Source organism: Magnolia sinica, chromosome 3 (assembly GCF_029962835.1).
Source record: "Magnolia sinica isolate HGM2019 chromosome 3, MsV1, whole genome shotgun sequence".
In the NCBI taxonomy this organism is placed as follows: Eukaryota; Viridiplantae; Streptophyta; class Magnoliopsida; order Magnoliales; family Magnoliaceae; genus Magnolia; species Magnolia sinica.
The window spans coordinates 98256034-98278802 of NC_080575.1; the positions used below are offsets into that span (position 1 = coordinate 98256034).

At 40.2% G+C, this 22769-nt stretch overlaps 1 protein-coding gene across 2 annotated transcripts in view; it reads left to right on the top strand.

The window, feature by feature from the left end:
* The first annotated feature begins 1719 nt into the window (after positions 1 to 1719).
* The window catches only part of LOC131240364 (ethylene-insensitive protein 2.1-like), a 39089-nt gene continuing 18039 nt past the window's right edge, over positions 1720 to 22769 (top strand). For both annotated transcript variants that reach the window (XM_058238539.1, XM_058238542.1), the window contains exons 1-5: positions 1720 to 1874; positions 4985 to 5912; positions 7068 to 7154; positions 7305 to 7415; positions 7510 to 7722. In XM_058238539.1, coding sequence (XP_058094522.1) covers positions 5664 to 5912; positions 7068 to 7154; positions 7305 to 7415; positions 7510 to 7722 — 660 coding nt within the window. In that variant the 5' untranslated portion in view covers positions 1720 to 1874; positions 4985 to 5663. The remainder of the gene's footprint in view (positions 1875 to 4984; positions 5913 to 7067; positions 7155 to 7304; positions 7416 to 7509; positions 7723 to 22769) is intronic.

The following is a 22769-nucleotide window of genomic DNA, read 5'->3' on the forward strand; positions in this document are numbered from 1 at the left end:
CAGTATCAGGACTCCATTTCTACAGTTGAACGTGGAATTTTCCTATATTTCTCTTTTTAACCGTCCATACCTGGGCCAAATTCGGGAAAATTACAATTCAAAGTGAGACACAACAGACCAATGGTCTGGATTATCTAAGATTGAGGTCCACTTTACGTAATTGAAAACATGCGTGTATCTAGCAGTGATTGGGCACGCACGTATCATATATATATACTGCCATGAAACCGAAACGCATAGAACCAAAAGAGATGAGCTCGAAAGCACATGTAGGTGAAGGGCATTTTGGTCATTTGGGCTAAAATAGGAAATGGAAAAAAAAGACTTTCACGTCGGGAGACCTGCTGTCGGAAATGCGAGTAAAACGGAGAGAACTGCTGGCGGCATTTGCGCGAGTGCCCTTGGCACGACCATCAGCCTTGTACGTGCAAAATATGAATACATGTGTAATATCAGAACCTCTTATCATGCGAAAATTAACATTGAAATTCCATTTTAAAAAATTAATAATGAAATTCCATTTTTTAAAAATAATTGATTGAACCACAAAACTACATTAAAATTGCACCGTTGAGAAATTTAACTTTGCCTTTCTTTTATTTTGTACAGTTTTAGCTCATTCAATGGTCACAAGGGCCTCGATTTTGAGATATTTTACTTCTTGATGAGTAGATAAGATAATACGCACGTGTGCCTCGTATCCAAGCGTGAGGCGAGTGCACGTGCTCGAAGGGTGATCGTTGCATTTCTTTTTCACACGCATGCACACGAGATTGTGAAGAAAAAAATCTGATGCTCTGACAGAGCTTGATTTATCATACTCATGCACTCAGAACCTTTATCCAAAAAATCCAAATCAGAAATTGTCTGCCCCACTTTAGACGGAAATCAAACTAAAAATTAGATTAAAATGATATTTTAACTGGAAAATTGGACTGCTAAAATAATAACCAATCAATGGATTGAATCAATGAAAAAGTCTATTAATCACACTACATAACAGTTACATGATTTTAAATTCGAGTCTAAAGCTTATATTTAGTGGGACCAAATTTTTTAACGGTTTGGATTGATTTAATTGTCTGAAACGTATACATAGAACGACTGCATACGTATGAAATACTATACTTATCAAGAGTATTAAAAATCCTGAAAAACGAAACGAAAGCACTTGCTGGACGGCGCCTAGTCATGCGGGCGCATGACTATTCGCTGAAGTGGATGGAAGACTTAATGTGAATAAAATCCAAACCGTCCATCCGGTCACTACACACGGTATGGAAGTGATCCCAAAAATTCATGTTGATTAGAAACTCAAGAAGGCTACGCCGTAAGGAATTGTCGAGATGGGAAGTCTCACCACTAAAATCATTTAAATTGCGTGTGATCACCATACAAAATCTACTCCGTTCGTCTAATATGCCACACCTGGATGAATGTAATAACCGAAATTAAGAACATTAAGAAGCTTATGTGGGCCACACCACGTAAATTTATTGTTTTTACTCATGATTTTACAATTTTCAGTATGATGTTTTCGACACAAGTATATTTTTGAAATAAATTTTAGGATTAACGATGAAAATAGGTAGAAACATCTGATGGACGTGGTGGATCGTCTGAAAAGTTCCCCTGCTGGGTTAGTTGTAGTTACGCGCTCCGTACGACTACGCCTATTCAGGACAGCGGAAAACGCAGTTATAAAATGAAGAGAAACCATTAAACAGTACTTTTTCCGTCCTTTTAAACTTATGTGGAATTTCTACCTCTTCTCTCCCAATTTTCCATTTTAGGTCTCGGAGTCTTCGCTTTCTTTAATGCCTGCTCTCTTCTACTCTTAGTAGAAACTGCAGACAGAAAGTAGCGAAAAGAAGGTATATATATATATATATTGTTTTTAATTTTTGACAAATTCCGATTTCTTTTTAACCCTAATTCAAAACTAAGAAGAAATGGAATCTGTTGAATTTCGTTAATTTTTCAGTTCTTCGGAATCGGATCTGTTTGAATGGTTGTGTCACTCTGTTGCTCTTTTTGGACTAAACGGTATTGATTTTTGGTTGAAAAAAAAGAAGCTTTTGTGGTTTTTATTTTTTTGGGATTTTGATGGTGTGTGGTGGAAGATCTGTTATGGGGATTTGTAGTGTAATTATTTTAGTGGTTTTTCTCTATGATAGGACGACGATAATTTTATTTTAATATTTTTACTTTTTTTTTTCTATATATATATATATATATATATATATATATATATATATATATAGTTGGTGATTTGGCAAAGAGAGCGTTGGGTGGTTTGTATATTATAAATGGATGTTTTGGTGTATTGGTTGCTGTAATTCTATGTTGGTTGTATGGAATTATGATGAAATTAGATATCTTTAGTATGTTGGAGAGAACTCGGTAGTATTTCTGATGTCATCTTTCTTGACACGCTTGCTTGTAAGAAATGGGATTGAGATGTTTGTATTTAAGTCATGGGTATTGATTGTAGTTCTAAGCCAGCAGTGGTTAGCAGTCAGTATATGAAATGCCTTTCAGATTAGTACAGGGGCGATTGGTATTATTAGTAACCTCTTCTGGTTATGTATATACATTAGTCTGAATCCTTGATATTTTATCCTGTGGAAATGAGTAACGTTCCCTATTTGACGCAGTCCTTATTAGTGGGCCTGATGATTTGGTGGTCCAGGCTGCTGACCTGGTGGGCCACACTGGTAATGGGTGTGCCTCTGAAACTTCCTAGCTAACCAATCTTTGGTCTATTTTAAAGTAGAATGTGGATATGTTATCATGACAAGGGTGGGTACGATAAACCTCTAAAGTCCTAAATTGTAGCATTTGGCTACAAACAAGGGTTGGCCACAAGTCATGATTGAGATAATGTCAGAGTGTTTCCCAAAAATATCACAAATTGGGATTGCAGCCTAGTTAGCAAGATCCTGTTTTGTCTTCTAAATAGTTAATAGTTCTGTAGTTCAAGTATCAGGGAAGGTGTGGGGCTGCAACTTGGCTGCCTGGGCTCAAAGTGGACCGACTGGCTTGGCCCAATTTTAACTCAAGTTGGGTTTGAAATGGGTTGACTCATAACCCGACCTGACCCGAGTGTGCATACTCAAGTCGTTTTGGTTTCATACTTTGATATAGAAGAGTTTGGGCAAGGTATTCCATAATGGTACCATTACGATATGTAAACGACCTTTTTATTTTGAAGAAAACCTGTATCAGCCCCATAACGGCTTCTATGGGTAATTTTTTCCATAACGGCCATTACAACCCTGTAACATGTAACGGTTGCCACCATTACTATTATGTTATGGCTGTTATGCCGCACCATGGTTTTGGGTGAGCCATGGTGGGATGTTCGCATCAATGATCGGGACGAAGTTTCATTACCCAAATCCAGAAATTCAGCTCAGGGCGAGTTTGAGTTGGGTAATATGAAGGCACGTCAAGTTGAGAATTGGGTTTGGTTAACATTTGAGTTCTTTGGGCTAGGTTCAGGCATCCCAACGGCCCAACCTGAACCAACTTGACCCGAGTTGCACCCATGGACAGGGGGATCCTTTATCTAGCTTGTAGCTGGGCGATGGGGATGATGTCTAGATATAAGTTGTGCACATCTGCCATTGTTGATCCATCATATGAACAATTAAAAAAAGTGCTCTTCTAGTTCTTTTTTTTTTTTTTGTTTTTTTTTTTGTTTTTGTTTTTGGTTATGATGCATTTTTCTAGCTGTCGTATTGCAATAGATAATCAACATATTTATACATGTTATATGAATTTTTAATATTACCTGTTGCTTATGGTGGATGTTACCATTGCTTTTGAACAATATATACCCTCAGTTCCACATATGAATAGACCTTTTATATTTGGACAGTTCCTTTGATTTAATAAACTCATGCGATCTTGAGGTTTGTGCTAGTTTTGATAAGGACAAGCATTTTGTTATGCAAATGCAACCGTTGATTTGAATACCTCATTGTACCACATGTATGTAAATATGTCTGTCTTTTTCTGTATCTTATGTTTACATGCATTTACTTACATAAAGCATCATGTTCATGTCAACATCTTTAATAGTGCAGTTTTCATTTCAGCGCACGTAATTCTATGAAATACAGAGTGGTGTTTTGCTATTTAGTGATTTAATGCTCTCAGCAAACATGGTTGGTAATTTAATACTCTCAGCAAACATGGTTGGTGATTTAATGTTGACAGCTACCAATTTTTATGAACATGCATATTTTTTGTATGCATGAAATTTTGTGTTTCAATGTTGATTGTACCTAAAATGTATGAATCCTTTTGAAGCGTGGGGCATAAGCTAATAGTGTGTGGCGTAGCGTTTAACCCTCTGAAGCATGGGGCATAAGCTACACGCTATTTCTAGATTTTTAATTAAGGTTCGCTACTTCTAGATTTTTAATTAAGGTTGTGCTCGGTTGCATCAAATATCATGAACTTTCATGATATCTTGCACCAAATTAGACTGACTAATAATGAAATTTAATGAAATCTGGCGCAACCAAACACAATATAAAATAATAGGAAAAATAGGGCAAAGACTGAAGATGAAGAAAGAACAATAAAATTGGTTTAATACTGTTACTTTTATTGATTTTACCAAGATCGCTGAAAAGATAAACTATTTTTTTAATTGAAAATAGAAAAAGGTAACAAATCATTGAAAATGTAAATTGAATTTCATTTTAGTGAGAAAAGCTTGTACTGTAAGCTACGTAGCATGTACCATATAGCGTGTGGCATAGGCTACATGCAACTTAAGCTATTTTGATGAGCTACATAGCATTAAGTCTAAACTACGTTGTTTGAGCTACATGCTACATAGCGTAGCTATTTAAAACATGGATATAACCTTTAACATGGATATAGCCTTTTGATTCTTTTGGATTTTTAGCCTCTGTCATCTAGCGACATTTTCCGTATGATTGTTGATGATTGTGATTTGGTTTTGCAGGTGGGCATTTGGGGAAGGTTCACCTTACATCAGAATTATTCTAATTTCTAGTTTTGTATGCTTCGAGTTTTGAAAAGAAGCCTCACATCTTCTAGATTAGCCGTTTACTTACTCATTCAGTGAGGTTGGGAAAAGAATAAAAAACCTCTAGGATATTAGTATCTTGTCAGATCAGCTGATAAATGCTGGTAACTCTGAGACGGCTCCTGAATGTTATCCTTCTGATCACCATGAGAGGAGAATTCTGGTCACGTTATTAGCATCTTATCATGCAAGCAGATGTGTTTTGAAGAGAAGCTGGGGAGTTCAAGTTCTGCAAGTACACCACTAGAGTTTGTAGAAAACTTGGGATATTGAGGTGGAAAGGAGATCTGTCTCTTTCCATATGGTGGATACAAACAAGGATGGTTAAGCATGGGAGTCATAAATGTCCAGATGGTTAAGTTGTACAGGATGCTTTGATTCAATAAGAAAAAAAGGAAAACCCATCTCCAGACCAGATACTGCCTCCACATTCAGCACGTGCTTATCTTGATACTTGTTGGAGGTATCTCCAGTGTTTTGATGTGTGTATGCAATTATAAATAGAGATGTATTCAGGTATTACATAGAGTTGTGCATTCAAAGTATCACACCATTTTAGCGATTGCTAATTTTGCACAAAGGTTGATCCTAGAACATGGACAACAAGGCCTCCAGTGTTCTTGGAGCTTTACATGTGGTTCCGCAGCTATTCCCATCTCTTGGACCTACTCTTCTGATTGCTGTGGGGTATATCGACCCTGGAAAGTGGGCTGCCACTGTTGATGGGGGCGCTCGTTTTGGATTCGATCTTGTGTTACTGGTACTTGCTTTCAATTGCAGTGCTATTCTGTGCCAGTATCTTGCAGCTCGTGTTGGGGTGGTCACTGGAAAGAATCTAGCGCAGGTACCCTTTTCTTTGGTTTTCTGTGTATAATTTTAAAATGTCCATTTGTGGGGTACTATCCTTAACTCCATGAAGCTACCTAGAAATGTCTATTGACTGTACATGTTCATGCTTGAGAAAATTACGCTACATTTCCCGGTTTCCCTATAAAATTTGGCACATGTTCATAATATTATTGATTGTCCAAATTCAAATTAAAAATTCCTTAGCCTTCAGTGTTACCTGGACACTTCTATTTTCTGGGTTTTTGCCGTGCTGACTCTTGGGGGCACCTGGACATTCTCGGACATAACACAGCACTTCAAAAGCTGTACGGATGAAATGCCCTAGTGATGTCATTGAAAAATAAGCTTTCCTTTCATCTTGCTCGATCTTTTATTTACTGTGAATTTCGTTTGTCAAGTCAAAAGATGTCTTGTTTCTAGCCCTCAAGCTTGCTTCCATGCCCTTGTTGAAGAAACTACTAAAAACTTCTTCTCACTCTCTAGATGTTAATTCATGTTTCACTGTGGGTACCATGACCTGTAACAAAAAGTGCAAGCTTTGTTGTTGTTGTTGTTGTTCTTCTTCTTTTTCTTTTTGTTATTTATTTATTTTGTGCTTTTCTCTAATCTTTTAAGAGAGTGACTAATGTTCATCTAAACACGCAAAGCTATGGAACTTGGGAGTGGGTCTTTTGTCGAATTGGAATGGCCTTTTCTCGCTTTTGCTTCGTCCACACCTGCTTGTGTGGGAGGTGATTATAAATGATTATTCAATGTTTTGTTTATCAATTACTTATTAGTATAGATGATTAGTAATTGGTTTTTATTGGACTTTGTGTGAATATTCAATTTTATTTTATTTTTTGTTCCTTTCTCATTTCCTTTGTTCTAGTGTCTTTATCATTTTTTTTTATTATAAAAATATTATTTTTCTGTGAACGGAAGTGTTCCCGTGACTAGATTTTGGAGTTTGCTGTGCCAGACACTTCGGGACACGTTGACACTTGGCACCTTTGCCACGTGTCCAGGTAACAGTGTTAGACTTTATGGATTCCATGCTCCTCGTTGGTTTTTGGTTGCATCCTTTATATTTCTTTGATGGTTTTTGTTCTTGTTTTCTCTAAGGTTTCACTACTAACCTTTTACATTATTGTTGCTGGTGATGTGAAAGATATGCAGAGAGGAATATGACAGGCTCACATGCATAATATTGGGCGTTCAAGCGGAGCTGTCAGCAATTGTTTTGGAACTGACCATGGTATCTGTTCTACTCCTGATACTTAATGTTCATGAATCAGGTTTCTCCAGAAAGGTGAAACTGGAAACATGAGCCAGAGTCTCTGAAATATGGGGCTTACATTTGTGTGGTTGGGTAAGTGCTAACATGTATTCTCCTTCACGATTCCAGATTCTTGGCATTGCACATGGGCTTAATCTTCTTTTTGGGCTGGACCTGTTCACATGTGTCTTTTTGACTGCAATCGATGCATTTCTATTTCCAATCTTTATCACCCTCTTGGTAAGCTCAACCATTAAGATTCTTCTCTACCATGTATCTGGTAGATTAACTCTGCACATATATTGTGGGATTCTAACTGTTCCCCATTTTTCAGGACAATTGCAAGACAGGCATACTGTTTTTGAGCATTTCAGGCTTTGCATTGCTTTTTTATGTGTTTGGAATACTTACCAGTCAACCAGAAATCCCATTTTTCATGAATGGGATATTTCCGAGGTTGAGAGGGGAAAGTGCATACTCACTCATGAGTCTGCTTGGTGCAAGTATTGTGCCTCACAACTTTTACCTCCACTCTTCTATTGTACAGGTAAGTTTTGGTTCTTGATCTTTTTCTTTTTTCTTCTTTTTTCTGCCTTCTTACTGCCATCTTTCACCTGTCTGGCTTCTTATATTTGGTTGCCCTTTATCTCTTGATTAAGTTGGAAATTGTTTCTGGGCGACTCTATACTTTAGTGACTTTATTTAAGAATATCACTAATTGTCTTGTTATTGACTTTTATACAATTTAATATATGAGTTAGAAAACCTTGACAACCATTTGGTGCTAGAAGGTGTCCACAAGAAATGGCCTTATCTTGTTCATGGAATCTTGTTTTGGAGGGTTGGAGATGTGATGCTATCTGACTAAACACACACACACACACACACACACACAAGTATCTGTTAGGTTGCATTAATTTTGAGTGGATTGTTGATATATGAATTTGCAAACTTATGCACCTACCAAATCTCCAAAGTGCAGATATCCAATATGGCGATGTGGTTCAAGCTTTGCTGCACGGGAATGCTTTCTCGTAACTAGCACTATGACTGTTTGGATTTGAAAGTGTTTTGTTCTTGCATACGGGATCAGATGGGGAAAGCACTTAGAGATGCAGTAATGCAGGGTCATTTTCACACCGAGCCCGAGCTTGTGGGATGCGAGGACACACTCGGGGTGGGTGGCCCGTGTGAAGTGGGGTCCACGAGGGGCTTCAGCCGAGGTCCTAACCCATGCAATGTGGGGCCTGGGCTATGAGATAAATGGATTGATTCGCCACTCTCTATCAGTTTGAGCTTTTAGAGCAAGTGGTTAATTGTCTTGCATAAAAGTGGTATCAGAACGGGATGTCTCGTGTTCGAGACTCTTCATCGGGAGTGATTAATGCAGGGACATTTTCACACCGGGCTCGAGAGGGGTAGCCTGTGGGATGCAGGGACACACTCGGGGTGGGTAGCCCGTGTGAAGCGGCCCACGAGGTGGTTCGGCTGAGGTCCTAACCCATGCGATGTGGGGCCTAGGCTATGAGATAAAGGGATTGATTCGTTACTCTCTATCAGTTTGAGCTTTTAGAGCAAATGGTTAATTGTCCTACATCATGCAGATTATAAGAAGAAACAATAGATACAAAATTAGGATTGTGGACATTGCTTTATGTTTTGATTTCCCTTTCCCACTTGCTGTCCATGCCAGTTTAATTAGGTTTGGCTGAGATATTTAGAAGGGGATTCTTGATCCCAAATAATTTAAATTTACTGATGTGACTTTCTAGATGCAAGGTGATTGAGCTTTGTGTTGGATTTTACAACTCCTTTTTTCCAAGGATTTGCTATATTGTGGCAACTAAAAATGCTATGCTGTGTATAATACTGACATTATACTAAATCATTATATTGTATGTTGAAAACACGTAATGACTAGTCTGGATCCACAGGAAAGTTGAAAAAGGGGGGAAAAAACTCACAAGTGGGTTAACAACTCATCCTACATTCCTACTCACTTTGAATAGCATTACTCATTTATTGAATATCAAAACAGGTTGATGGCTGATCTTGCTTCAGAAAATCTATCTGGCAGTACTAGTTCATCGGCCAATTGTTGGCTTTGAGATGTTTGGCTTATTGATGTAGGACGTGGAGCAAGCACGTGCCTATCACAAATGGACCGGAAGAAGTCCAAAAAGAAATAAAAAAAGCTTCAGCATAGTTCGATCTATCGAGGTCGATTGAGCAAACTGATCAAGTCAATCGATCGATCAATCGAAATTTGGATTTAGATGAATTTTTACTAAATTTGACCGATTGGGTCGATTGATCGAAACAAATTCAATTTTATGGGTTTTAGTTTTTGGACGTTTTGTGCCATTCTAATCGACCGATCGATAGATGGAATGCAGAAATTTGCGCGTTTTTCAGTTTTTGTTTAAATTTTTCTAATTGCGTCTTAGGGTTTGTTTGGTTTTTGGATTACAATGTAAATAGATTGTAAATAGGCATTTATTATTTACATTGGTAATTTACCTCATCTGCTTTCCCTTGAAGCGAGAGTTGCCATCATCTGCTTTACCTTGAAGTGACAACTGTTCATGTTTGGAAGGTGTGACTCTAAGACTAAGAAAAAGCTTCAACGAATGCATTAAAAATTGTGGGGCCAACTGATATGTATATGTCTAATCTATGCCGTCCATCTATTTTACCTGCTTATTTTATGGTATGACCCCAAGAGTGAGGCAGGTGTGAAGCTAAAGTTGACCACACCAGAGGAAACAAAGGGTATTGAACGATTACCATTGAAAACTTATTGTGGGCCAAGAAAATTTTGGACCATGCTGATATTTATGTTTATCCTTCGTCCATGTATATGAGACCTTATGAACAGGTTGGATGATAGCCCCACAACCCTATGGGCCCTAGGAAGGTTTCGGTTTTGAATGGTGCAAGTCATTATCCCCTTGCTTCCTTTGGTGTGGTCCAATTGAGCTTACAATCTGCCTCAGTTTTTGGTCAATGTCCTAAAATGAGATGGTAAAACGTATGGATGGCGTGGATTAGACACATATATGAATGTGGGACCCACAGATTTTACCATTAGGCAATTCCGGTCGATATCATGCATGTAAGCGGGGTTTTTGAGACACATTTAAGAAAGGTATTTCCCTCTTTCTCAAACATAACGCAAAAGTAATTATAACTTATTTATATTCATTTACATGTAATTCTTAAAATCAAACAGGCCCTAAGAGTATTTAAGCATGCAAACTCGTTTATTTGGATAGTTTTTAATAAAATTTCTCAAAATTTCCCTTATTTCTCTCGTGCATTCGAGAAACTTCTCTTGTGGATTCAAGAGAGCCTTGTGGATTCAAGGCATTTATTGTTTGAGGAAGACGGTGAACGTCCTCATCATGCCCTTCCCTACACCAATTTGGTATCAGATTGAGGTTTTTCATCGGATCGATATCGCTTATAACGACGGATCGGGCAACAATCCCATGGACGCTTATAACGGAAGCCGCTGCAACGGGAGAATTGGCAAGTCATGTAAGGGCCATAGGTTGCTCTTGATCACATGACTGAGGCCTTATGGCAACTCCGTGTTTGTAGCCACGATCTGCCTCCGGTAGGCGTTGGAATTCACAATCGTGCTGATTGCGGGGCGATGCCGGCAGTGAATTGCAGAATCATACTTGAGGATGTGGGATCTAGCGACGAGGAGATATATGACATGATCCTCCAACACCCTAGACGAGGCGGCGATCGGGTAGATCGGACGGATCAAGAATTTAAGATGAAAGTCGATATTCCTAGCTTCAATGTCCAACTCAACAAATTTTTTTTTATTTTAAAGATCACAGAATTTTATTAAAAGGGAAACAAAAACAAAAAGGAGAAGACGGGATGCTGAGGAAGCACGCCCATCTAATAAACTCCAAGGAAAAGGAAATTACAACCCTTAAGACTGTCTACATGAGTGGCCCATTCGTTTATAATGCGCTTGGCCTTGCTAGCTACACTCACAGCTGAGTGAGCCATGTCCCGAAAGCATCTCTCGTTCCTTTCTTCCCAAATGCACCACCAAATGGCGATGATAGCCATTCTCCAAATCCTCGTTCTCTGATTACCAAGACTGACCCCATGCCAAGCTTTTAACATAAAATTCACCGAATCTGAGAAGCACCACCTGATTCCGAACCGAGAGATAAATTCTGACCAGATGTGATTGATAAAGGGGCAGTGAATGAGTAGATGGTCCACCATTTCTTCTTGCTCCATGCAACAAAGGCAAACATTCGCAAGAATCATACCCCTTTTTCTGAGATTATCGACCGTAAGAATTTTCTTCGTACCAACCAGCCACCCAAAAGAAACGAACTTGGGGGGGATAGGATATTTCCAAATTTGACTGATCAGAGGAACAGATGAGGACAGAGGACTGTTTACCAATTGATTAAATAGCGATTTTACCGAGAAAGAGCTAGTTTTTTTTTGGCCTCTAGATTAATTTATCTTCACTAGACAGATCTGGCACTACTCTGAAAATGTGATCCAGAAGAGCAAGATATTCACTGATTTCCCAGCCTTGAAGGTTTCTTCTGCAGGCCACATTCCAAACTATTTTCCCACCGTGGATAGAAAAGAAAGAATCCACTATAGCTGCTTTTTGGGGAGCCAGGAGATAGATGTTTCGAAATTCTTCTTTCAAGGGAGAGTCCCCTATCCATAAGTCTTCCCAGAATATGATTTTATTCCCTTTTCCGATCTCATATCCTACACCTTTTATCACCTCCCTGTGCATAGAGACGATTCCCTTAAAAAGAGCAGGGGCCCTATAAATGGATGAGTCTTTGGTCCACCATCCACCATCTGAACAGCCATATTCACATTTAATAAGCTTGTTCCAAAGAGAGCCGCTTTCGGATCCTAACCTCCATATCCACTTACCTAGGAGCGCCCGATTCATTATTTTGAGGTCCTTGATCCCCGCACCACCTTCCTGATAATTTTTGCACACCTGCTGCCAATTGACTAGATGAAATTTCTTTTTCTCCTCCTTGCCTTGCCATAGGAAGTTCCACCTTAGTTTTTCTAGACTTGCCAATACAAAAGAAGGGCATTTAAATAAAGACATGAAGTAAAGAGGGAGGTTTGAAAGGGCAGCCTTGATGAGGTTAAGTCTCCCTCCTAACGATAGGTATCTACATTTCCAAGTGGCAAGATACTTTTCAAATCTATCAATGACCTTGTCCCATAAATACTTTGGGGGTCTGCCCATACACAAGGGAAGCCCAACAAAGGTGGTCGGAAAGAAAGCCATAGTGCAATCAAATTCATCCGCATAACTCTTCAACTCTTCTTCCTCCATGTGAATTCCAAGCATCTTAGATTTTGACATGTTAACTCTAAGCCCCGAGACAACTTCAAAACAGCGAATTGTAGTGTGTAAATTATTTACCTTGGCAATATTGGCTTCGCTAAAAAGGAGAGTATCATCCGCAAACTGAATATGAGAAATCTGAGTGGCCATCCCTCGCACCCTAATACCGCTTAAGATTCCAACTTCTTGGCCCTTTTGAAGCATTCTTGAAAGGGCCTCACCAACAATGGGAAATAAGAATGGGGAGAGAGTGTCACCTTGCCGCAAGCCTCTAGAGCTTGTGAAGAATCCTTTTGGCGATCCGTTTAGAAGAATTGAAAAGTAAGCCACTCCCACACATTCACGGATCCACCCTCTCCATTTGATGCCAAAGCCCATCCTCCTCAACATGTATTGCAAAAAAGCCCCAATCCACGTGATCGTAGGCCTTTTCGATATCCAATTTGCAGACTATACCTTTCTTTCCTAATATACGGCTTGAATGCAAACATTCATTCGCTATGAGAGCACAGTCTAGAATCTGCCTTCCTTGGATAAACGCACTTTGATTTTTAGAGATAATCTTCCCAATAACCTTCTTCAATCGAGATGCTAAAACCTTGACCAGGATTTTGTAAGGATTGCCTAATAGGCTGATCGGACGGAAGTTTTTAAAAGAGGCAGCACCCGGAGTTTTTGGGATTAGAGCAATGAATGAGGCCCCTAGACCTTTAGGATTACCTCGATTGGCTAATCGAAGTTGAGTGCTTCTTTGACCACATGGACATCTCTGAAGAGAAGAAAGTTAAACTCGTGGCTTACAAGTTGAAGGGCGGAGCTTTGGCTCGGTGGGAACAACTTCAGCTTGCATGAACAAGATAGATGAAGTTACCAATCCGCACGTGGTAGCGGATGAAACAACTGATGCATGCCCGATTCCTCCCCAGCGATTACGATTAAGTATTGTTCCAACAATACCAAAATGGTTGGCAGGGTAGTCGAGTGGTGAGGGATTACACAGAGGAATTCTCCCATTTGACAACGCGAAACAATTTAGTTGAGATTGAATCTCAACAAGTTGCCCAATTCAACGGTGGTTTGCGTGTTGCGATCCAGGATCAGGTTTAGATGAAACCCATTCGGATGATGAATGAAGTGATTAGGCTGCCCACCTGAGTGAAAGTACAACTTAAACAATCTAACACATGGGCTTATCTTGCCAATAGGGTAGCCTCTGCGGGTCCTTTGCAGGGAGCACCACAGGCCAAGGGGAAAGAACTTGTAAGGGGGCATCCTCAACCTCACACACCAGCGAACCGAGAGTTGGGAAGCGGACAAGTGAGACCCTAAAGAGCCGTGATCACTGTTGCTGGCCCGAGTAGGATCCCAAACCCCTACAATCGACCAAGGGTAGGCTATTGTTACCGATGTGGCCAATCGGGTCACCTATCAAACACGTCCTCAGAGGCAGTGGCTAACCTCGCTATTAATGATTCAAGTGTCGAAAATACAAAGGAAGACGCGAAAATTGATTAAGAGGAACACGATGTGGATGAGAAAGTGGACGAAGAATATTGGGTTCCACAAGATCACGGTGAATCCCTAATAGTGAGTCGATTATTGTATACGCCAAAAGAGGTACACCCAGTGTTGTCATGTGTGACCGCATATGCGCATATGTGACTGCATATGCGCATATCCATATGCAAATCGCATATGCGATCATGGCACATTTGCGATCGCATATGTGGCATATGTGAAAATATGCGATCGCATATTGGCCATGGCACATTAAATGTTTTTGTTTTTTTTGCAAAAAAAAAAAAAAAAAAAAAAAAAAAACATTTCGCCTATAAAAAGGCTTCTAAATCTCCTCCATTTGCAATATTCTCACTCCAAAACTATCTTACTCTCTTCTTCTCTTACATTTCTTAATTACAAGTCTTAATCTCTCTCTCTCTCTCTCTCTCTCTCTCTCTCTCTCTCTCTCTCTTGTATTTCCTACTTCTAAGTGATCTGAATCTCTCTCTCTCTCTCTCTCTCTCTCTCTCTCTCTCTCTCTCTCCCCTACATTGCCTCGCTCTTGGAAGTTGGAAGATCAAGATTCAAGCACCTTTAAGTTTCAAGGACGATAGCTTATTGATTTTCTACAATAATAAATAAATAGCTTGTTGATTTTGTTGTTACTTCTTGTTAACTATATTGTTGAATGTCGATGACTTGATGTTTAATTCACTGTATAATTGATTTTTCTCTTTGAAATGTATTTTAAATATGTAAAATTAGTTATTTCTTAACTTAGAAAAGTTCCCCTTAGTTTCTTATATATATATATATTTGAAAATTTCCCTATTATATATATATTTCGGAAAAAAAATAAAAAATAAAAAATTGCGGTCACATATGCGATTGTGCGATCGCATATGCGATTCGACAACACTGGGTACACCCATAATGACATGACATCTTTCTAACAAGGTGTATGGTGAATCGGAAAGTCTGTGATGTGATCATAGACACTGGGAGCAACGAGAATATTGTCTCCAAAGTCATGGTGGAGAAGTTGCAGTTGAAGACGGAAAGACATCATTCCCCATACACAATCGGCTGGATTAAGAAGGTCAGCGAGACGAAGGTGCACTATATCTTTCTCAACTAGTAAACATTATAGGGACCAACTAGTATGTGACGTGGTTGACATGGAGGCTTGTCATATATTACTCGGTCGGCCATGGCTATCAGATCGTGATGTCACTCAGAGGATGAGATAATGTATACAATTTTGTCAAAGATGACAAAAAAACCATTCTCGTCCCTATGGACCTAGATGAGCAGCCCAAAGCTTCTAAAGTGGGGGGACGTTCTCGCCCAGGCATACTGGACTTTATGGAGGAATCCAACGAAACATGGCAAGTTCATGCATTGGTTGTGAAAAAGGTGAAGAGGTAAAGCCTATGATTATTTCCGAAAAAGTGAAACTGTTGTTGCAAGAATTTAAGGCAATCTGGCCCGATGACCTTCCTGATGGGTTACCTCCCATGCAGGATATCCAGCACCATATCGACCTTGTCCTAGGGGCTAGCTTACCTAATTGCTCTCATTATCAGGTGAGTCTGAAAGAGTGATATTTTACGAGGACAAGTGGAAGAATTGATTCGTAAGGGTTTAGTGCGAGAGAGCATGAGCCCATGTGCCGTAAGGATTTCCTTTTTTGGATCCCAAACCTCCAAATCATTTCCCAAAAAGCGCTTGGTTCATTTGTTCTAAATTTTGCAATCCCACTTCTTCAGACGACTTACACACCTCGTCCCATTTAATCAGATTGAATTTTGTTTTTCTGCTGCTTGCCATAAGAAGTCTTGCATCAGTCTTTCTATCAATCATTGATTTCAGACACCTGAAAAGTGACATTACAAATTTGAAGATTAGATATAACCGATCCAATCAATGTCAACCATCCTCCCATAGAACGATATCTACTTTTCCATTTTGAAAGCTTGCTTTCGAATCTCTCATTTACTTTGTACCACAACCGCTTTACCGGTTTCCCAATGTAAAGTGGAAGCTCAAGATAGGTCGATGGAGAACCTGCGTGAAAAAAGAAGAAGCAAACGTACTAACTTCTTCCTTTGAAAGTCTGACACCCAAAATCTCATTTTTGTTTACATTTACCTTTAAACCTGTTTCCACCTCGAAACATGTAATAATCGTCCTCGAATTGTCCACTTTTCTCTCTTCTGCTTCCCAATTATAGAATAGAATTATATCATCTGCGTACTAAAGATGAGTAACTTGGAAGTTTGACTTGTCCACCCTAAATCTGTTAATAAGACTGATTCACACCTCTAGTTAGCATATTGCTTAAAGCTTTTGCCACCACCACATGCATAACTGTGAATATTGGTATCATATACGATATGCGATACGGGTTGTATCGACTTGATATGAAAAAAATTGACCCGTATCGGTCGATACGACACTGATATGACTAATACACTAGTAAAAGCCCAATTTTGAACTTTTCTTTTCTTTTTCTTCTTCTTTTTTTTTCTTCAAATTTACACTCAGTCTCTTCTTCTTTTTTTGCATTTAAACCATAGAGGAAGCTTAAAAACTCATTTTAGGCTAGGTCTAGATGTATTTTGGGATCTCAAAACAAATGATTTGAATGAGATTTGAAAAAGTGATGTGAAGTGGAGCATTATGGAAAAAATCGGAAACAAGGGTAAACCTTCGCTTTCTTTTTGATAAATTTATCTTCTTTTTGTTGTATTTCAATGAACGGGCCCTAATGCATCAAATCATGCTTGATTTGTGTTCAATTAGGGTCCATTTAGTTGACCTACAACAAATCAAACCGACAGATAACATTCTCATCAAAGAATGGTTCAATACACCATCATTGCATGTCCAAAATACAAAAAAAAAAGAAGAAGATAGATTCTTGAATAATTTATTATTCTATTTTTTTTTTCTTGATATTTTCCTTAATTCTTTGGGCTCAGAATAATGTTTATTGAGTATGTCGTGCAATGTTTTGGAACTCTAATCTCGATCAGGTTTGGATAGTAATTTGAAGAAAATTAGAAGGAAATTGGAAAATGTGAGCGGGGGGGTTGGGTCGGGTCATTTAGCAGTGTGGATTCGGCGGTCATTAGTGTGAAATCGCAAGAAGTTTTGGCATTTGGCAGTGCATACAGTGGCAGTAAATGGGTTCCATTACCACTAATTTAGTTGTTTTAAAATCATTGGGTGGAGGCACCGACTACCATGGATTCCATGTGGAGACGTCAGTCATGAAAATACCCAAAATCCGCTTAAAAAATTAGTGGGCCCACTGTGATGTTTATATGAAATCCGCCCCGATTACCAAATGTGTCACCCCATTTTAGCCATAACATATGGCCCAAAAATGAACTCGGTTTGTGCTTCAGGTGGCTCATACAAAGGGAAACAATTGGGAGAGGGACGCCCACCCTTGATTTTTTTCAGGGCCCACTGTGATGATTATATGAAATCCACCTCAACTGTTAGATGGCAAGCTTTTTTCTTTTCTTTTTTTTCCCTTCTTCTTTAGGCCTTTAGACAAAAAATCAGGCTCATTTGTGATTCAGGTGGGCCATAGGAAGGGAAACAATTTGGAGGGTGGGCATGCCCCGTATACTGTTTTCAATTGTGTGGTCCACCTGAATCTTAGATTCATGGCCTAAGCTGATTTTAGTGCCCCGCGGCTAAAATGGGGTGATGCACTTGGTGATCGGGGTGAATTTCACATAAACATTATGGTGGGCTACATGTGAGAATTTTTTAGCTATGAACGTTGTTTACGTCAATTAGCTTCTACATGAAAATCGCTTGAAATTGATGGGGACATGACATCTCGCGCACACGCATGCCGTCCTTACGCACGTATGTAAGGAGGGCCCCACCTTCGATCTGGATGGATGACGACATTTATGGAGGGCCTCCTAATTAGAGGACCGTGTTTTGGTTCCTTGGGGTGGACCCGATCATCATGTGGATCTCATCATTGGATCTCATGATCGTGGCCCACTACCCTAGGTGACCTAGGACTTTTGAGTTTTGCTTATTACCGTTATTAGGAACATCATGAACGGTTTAGATTGCATTGATTAGTTGTTATTTTTAATTATTTCGTCTTTAAGTAATAGTATGCGCACATGGCGCGGCTTTTGGGGTTTAGGTTTTTCTTATAAATAGGCAACCCCTTGTAAGGTGTTTTTTTTTTTTTTTAAAAAAATAAATTATTATTGAAGATGATTAATAAAATTCTGCGTTTTCCTGCTTCTCTAATTCTCTAAGTTGTGGAAACCTAATTGGGTGCCAAACCCTCCCTTTTTCGAAGGGCTAACTACCATGGTGCGAAGCCACACCCATCCCAAATCGCCTCCATCTCCTACCCTCCATATTCCTCATCTCCTACAGCCTAGGGGTGCACACGGGTCGGTTCGGTCCGGTTCTGGGGTGAAATCGGAACCGAACCGTTCCTAACGGTTCTAGGATTTTCGGAACCAGAACCGGACTGTTAGCACCCTAGAACCGAACTGGAACCGGACCGTGAAAACCGGTTCGGTTCCGGATCGGGTCCATGGTTCTGAGCTTTGTAAAATGCAGCCCAAAAACTTTGCAAAATGGACATATTTATGCAAGTCCATTTAGCATAAAGACAAGGCTTAAAAACCCGGCCCATTATCCATTTCTACTTGATCTCACTCTCCTTTACTAGGCCTACTTATTGTCTTTGTTTGCGCTTGTATAGTGGCTAAAAGCTCACTCTATCAGGCCTTTAAACGAGACATACCACAAGCCCTTCATCCAGGCACATTTCCAAAAACATAACCCTATCTCTCACATATAGGGTTTTTTTTTTTTTTGTTTTTTGTTTTTTTTTTGTTTTAATCACAAGTTCGGGTCCACGGTTCAGATCCACGGTTCGGGTCCATGGTTCGAATCGGTTCTACAAGCCCCTAAACCGGAACCGAACCGTATCCAACGGTTCTTGAATTTTTGGAACTGGAACCGGAATCGGTATAGTGTAGAATCAGACCAAACCGGACCCTTAGATCGGTTCCGGTCTGGTTCCACGGTTCTTTCACGTTTGCAGCTAATCTTTTCCTTACAGCAGATTTTCAGAATCTGGCTCTGCAGGAGGGCTGAAACTTTGACGGAGTACCGTGTTCAAACCGATCATCTGTTTGGCCTAAAATTTGGAGTGAAGGTGGCCCATCCTTAGTCGACCAGGCCATAGCCGGTCGATTTCAGATTCGTGAGCCCCACACACACGTGGGCCGCCATCCACGCGCGTGCGTCAGGCAGGTTTGTTGTCCACAAGTGTGGGCTGATCATAGGTCCCCTCCCATATCTATTTCACTCATCTTTCACCTTCTTTCCATAACCCTAACCCTAGATCATCTCAAATCCCCAAGTTCTATTCCACTTTTGAAACCCTAGGTTTTCCCGAATTGAAACTTGTGAATCCCTTGGACTGGGGAAATTATTCCTTTGCATTTGTGGCTGAATCTACTCTCTTTTGAGTATTGTTCGGTCTATAATTTTAATTGATCCAGCTCTAGCATGTGTAGGCCTAGACCCGCATAGATTTCCCTTGATTGAGTGCTTGACTTTATGTGGGATATGGAATTTTGTGTGATTGTTTTGAACTAGCATGATCTAAAGCCTAGACTCTCGCATATCATGTTTAAAATTTCATGTCCTGCATCAAATTTAGTATCAGAGCTTAGGTTTTTCATAGGGGATTGCATTGCATGTTTAGGGTTTAGTCTACTCGCGTTTATTTTGCATTAAATTTCATCATATAGGGTTGTTTAGGACCCATCATTCACAAAATAGACTGTTGAATTTTCTATTGTAAAAAAATTCCCCAATTTTCATTGTTGAATTTTCTGTTAACAAACTATTTGGATAGTTATGTTGCTGGAATTTTAGAAGCGTTGTATAGTTTCCCTCACAGAGTCCTATAGGAGCATTTAGTCCCATTTAGACGCATATAGTTGCATTAGAGGACCTTTGAGTTGAGGAGTAGTTGTATGCCCACACGTACTGGTCGCGGTTTTGGTTTGCACCCTACGCTAAACATGGAGCAATTGTAAGAATCAATGGACAACCTAACCCGACAATTTGAGTCTTTGGGTAGGCACTTGGAACAACGTATTGACTATCGCCTTTGAACAAATTAATGTGCGCGTTACCCAATTAGAGACCTCCGCTCGGGCAAACCCCACCATTGGGGAATATGCCCAATCTCAGGCAGGTGGTCAGGATGATAAACCGAGGAATGAAGGTGGTCAAGGAATTGGTTATGGGCGCGTACCCGTGCACCCACCCCGTGAGGGACATTAAGACCACTATGACCCCGATGCGCAACTTTTCAAAGGAGTAAGAGTAGATGCTCCCATGTTTGTAGCCACTTGGATCCTAAAACGTTTCTAGATTGCTTGGTGGATATGGACCACTATTTTGAGTGGTATGACATGTCGGATGCTCGTCGAGTTCGATTTGCCAAGATGAAGCTTTTGGGCTAAGCAAAGAGGTTTTGGGCTAGTGTAGAGCAAAGGGAAGAAAGGGCGAGGGGGCTCCCAATAATCCATTGGGAAAAAATGAAAGAAACTCTTAAGTAAAAATACCTCCCTTTTTCTTATCACTTGAGGTTGTTTGAGGAATGACAGTTTCTTTGACAGGGTTCCATGAGTGTTGTTGAATACCTTGAGAAGTTCGAAGAGTTCTTGACCCGTTGTGAAGTTGATGAGGACCCTATACTCACCCTTGCTCAATTTAAGACGGGCCTCCGTTCTGACATTAGGAGAGAATTGGTCGCCAAGGACATAGACACTCTTGAACAAATGTATCAAGTAGTGTTAGTGGTCGAACAATACCTCAGCATCTGTGGGAAGGTGGTTTGAGTCTTGTGATTCTGGCGTTAAGGCCAACCCTTCTGGGGATAAACCTGACACTGGATATCAGTATAAGCCTTTCGGTAGCTGCCAGTCTAGGCTTAAGGATGATAAGGGTAAAGAAGTTGTTGGATCTAGCTCGCGCAGAAGTGAGGCGACTAGGTGTCAGGGGTTTGGTCACTTTGCCCACTAGTGTGGCATGAAAGAGGGCACCAAGGTGTTCCTTATTGAGGGGCAAGTAGAAGTAGTGCCCCTATAAAGTAACGGTGAGGAGGAAGAATATAAGCCAGCAGAAGCTCCTAGTGATGAGGAAGAGGGAGTGCATGAGTCTGCGACCCTTGCGATTATGCGTTGCACAAGCAAAGAATACCGACGATTGGCGCCGTAACACAATCTTCGATACTAACACAAAATGTGGTGATAAGAGCTACGAGATGATCGTGGATAGCGATAGTTGTGCCAACGTGGCATCAACTGGCACTGTGAGCCGTCTGGGCTTGAAACTTGAAGCCTATCCTCAACCCTATAGAGTGTCCTGGGTTGATGAAACTTCCATTCTAGTCTCGCACCATTGTCTTGTTCTTATTCAGTTTGGATCATATAAAGACACGTTTTGGTGTGATGTTGTTCTTATTCAGTTTGAATCATATAAAGACACATTTTGGTGTAATGTTGTTCCTATTCAGTTTGGGACGTATAAACCTAGGAAGCCTATTGATCTTGCCCCTATGTCACTGTCCCATAGGCCATCAGAGTCTGCAGAGTCCTTTGCGCATCAACATTCATTCATTGCATCAAGAAATTAGGCGAAAGATCACTACTAGTAATGAACATTACAAAATTTCTACAGACCAGTATAAACGATTCAAGGAATTCAATGTAAGGGACTCTGTGATGGTCCACATCAGGTCAGAGCAGTACCCTCATAGAGCCGTTCGTAAATTACATGCACGTAGCGCTGGATCGTTAAAAATTATAAAACGAAACGGTCGTAATGCGTATGTGGTAGATCTTCCACCTTCCATGGGAATTAGTTCCACATTCAATGTGGATGATCTAGTTGCATTTCAGGGGACCATTGATACATTGTCCAGCCTGTCACCTAACCATCCCGATTCCCCAGACCTTTCCCTTGATCCATGGCCCCCTTTCGACCCATCTTCCTAGCTTCTTCCTCCCATACCTACTCTTCCCACACCTAGAGATGAAATATAGGATATTCTGGACCATCAGATAATATCGACGTCAGACGGCGGATTTCAAAAGTTTCTGGTCAAGTAGAAGTCACGTCCAGCTTCAGACAGTATGTGGCTTACTGAGGAGGAGCTTCAGAGACTTGATCCTGACATCTTGGAGCGGTTCAGGAGTTTTGTTTCGCCAGTGGTGAAATCTTCGCAGCTGGGGAGAGTTGACGGGGATATCTCGCGCACACACACGCCCTCCTTATGCACATACGCAAGGAGGTGGGCCCCACCTTCGATCTGTATTGATGACGACATCCATAGAGGGCCTCCTAGTTGATGACTGTTTTGGTTCCTTGGGGTGGACCCGATCATCATGCGGATCCCATCATTGGATCTCATGATTGTGACCCACTGCCCTAGGTGACCTAGGATTGAGTTTTGCTTATTACCGTTATTAGGAACATTAAGAACGGTTTAGATTGCATTGATTAGTTGTTTTTTTGATTATTTCGTCTTTAAGTAATCGTATGCGCACATTGCACGACTTTTGGGGTATAGGTTTTTCTTATAAAAAGGTAACCTCTTGTAGGGGTTTTTTTTTTTTTTTTTTTTTAAATAAAAAATT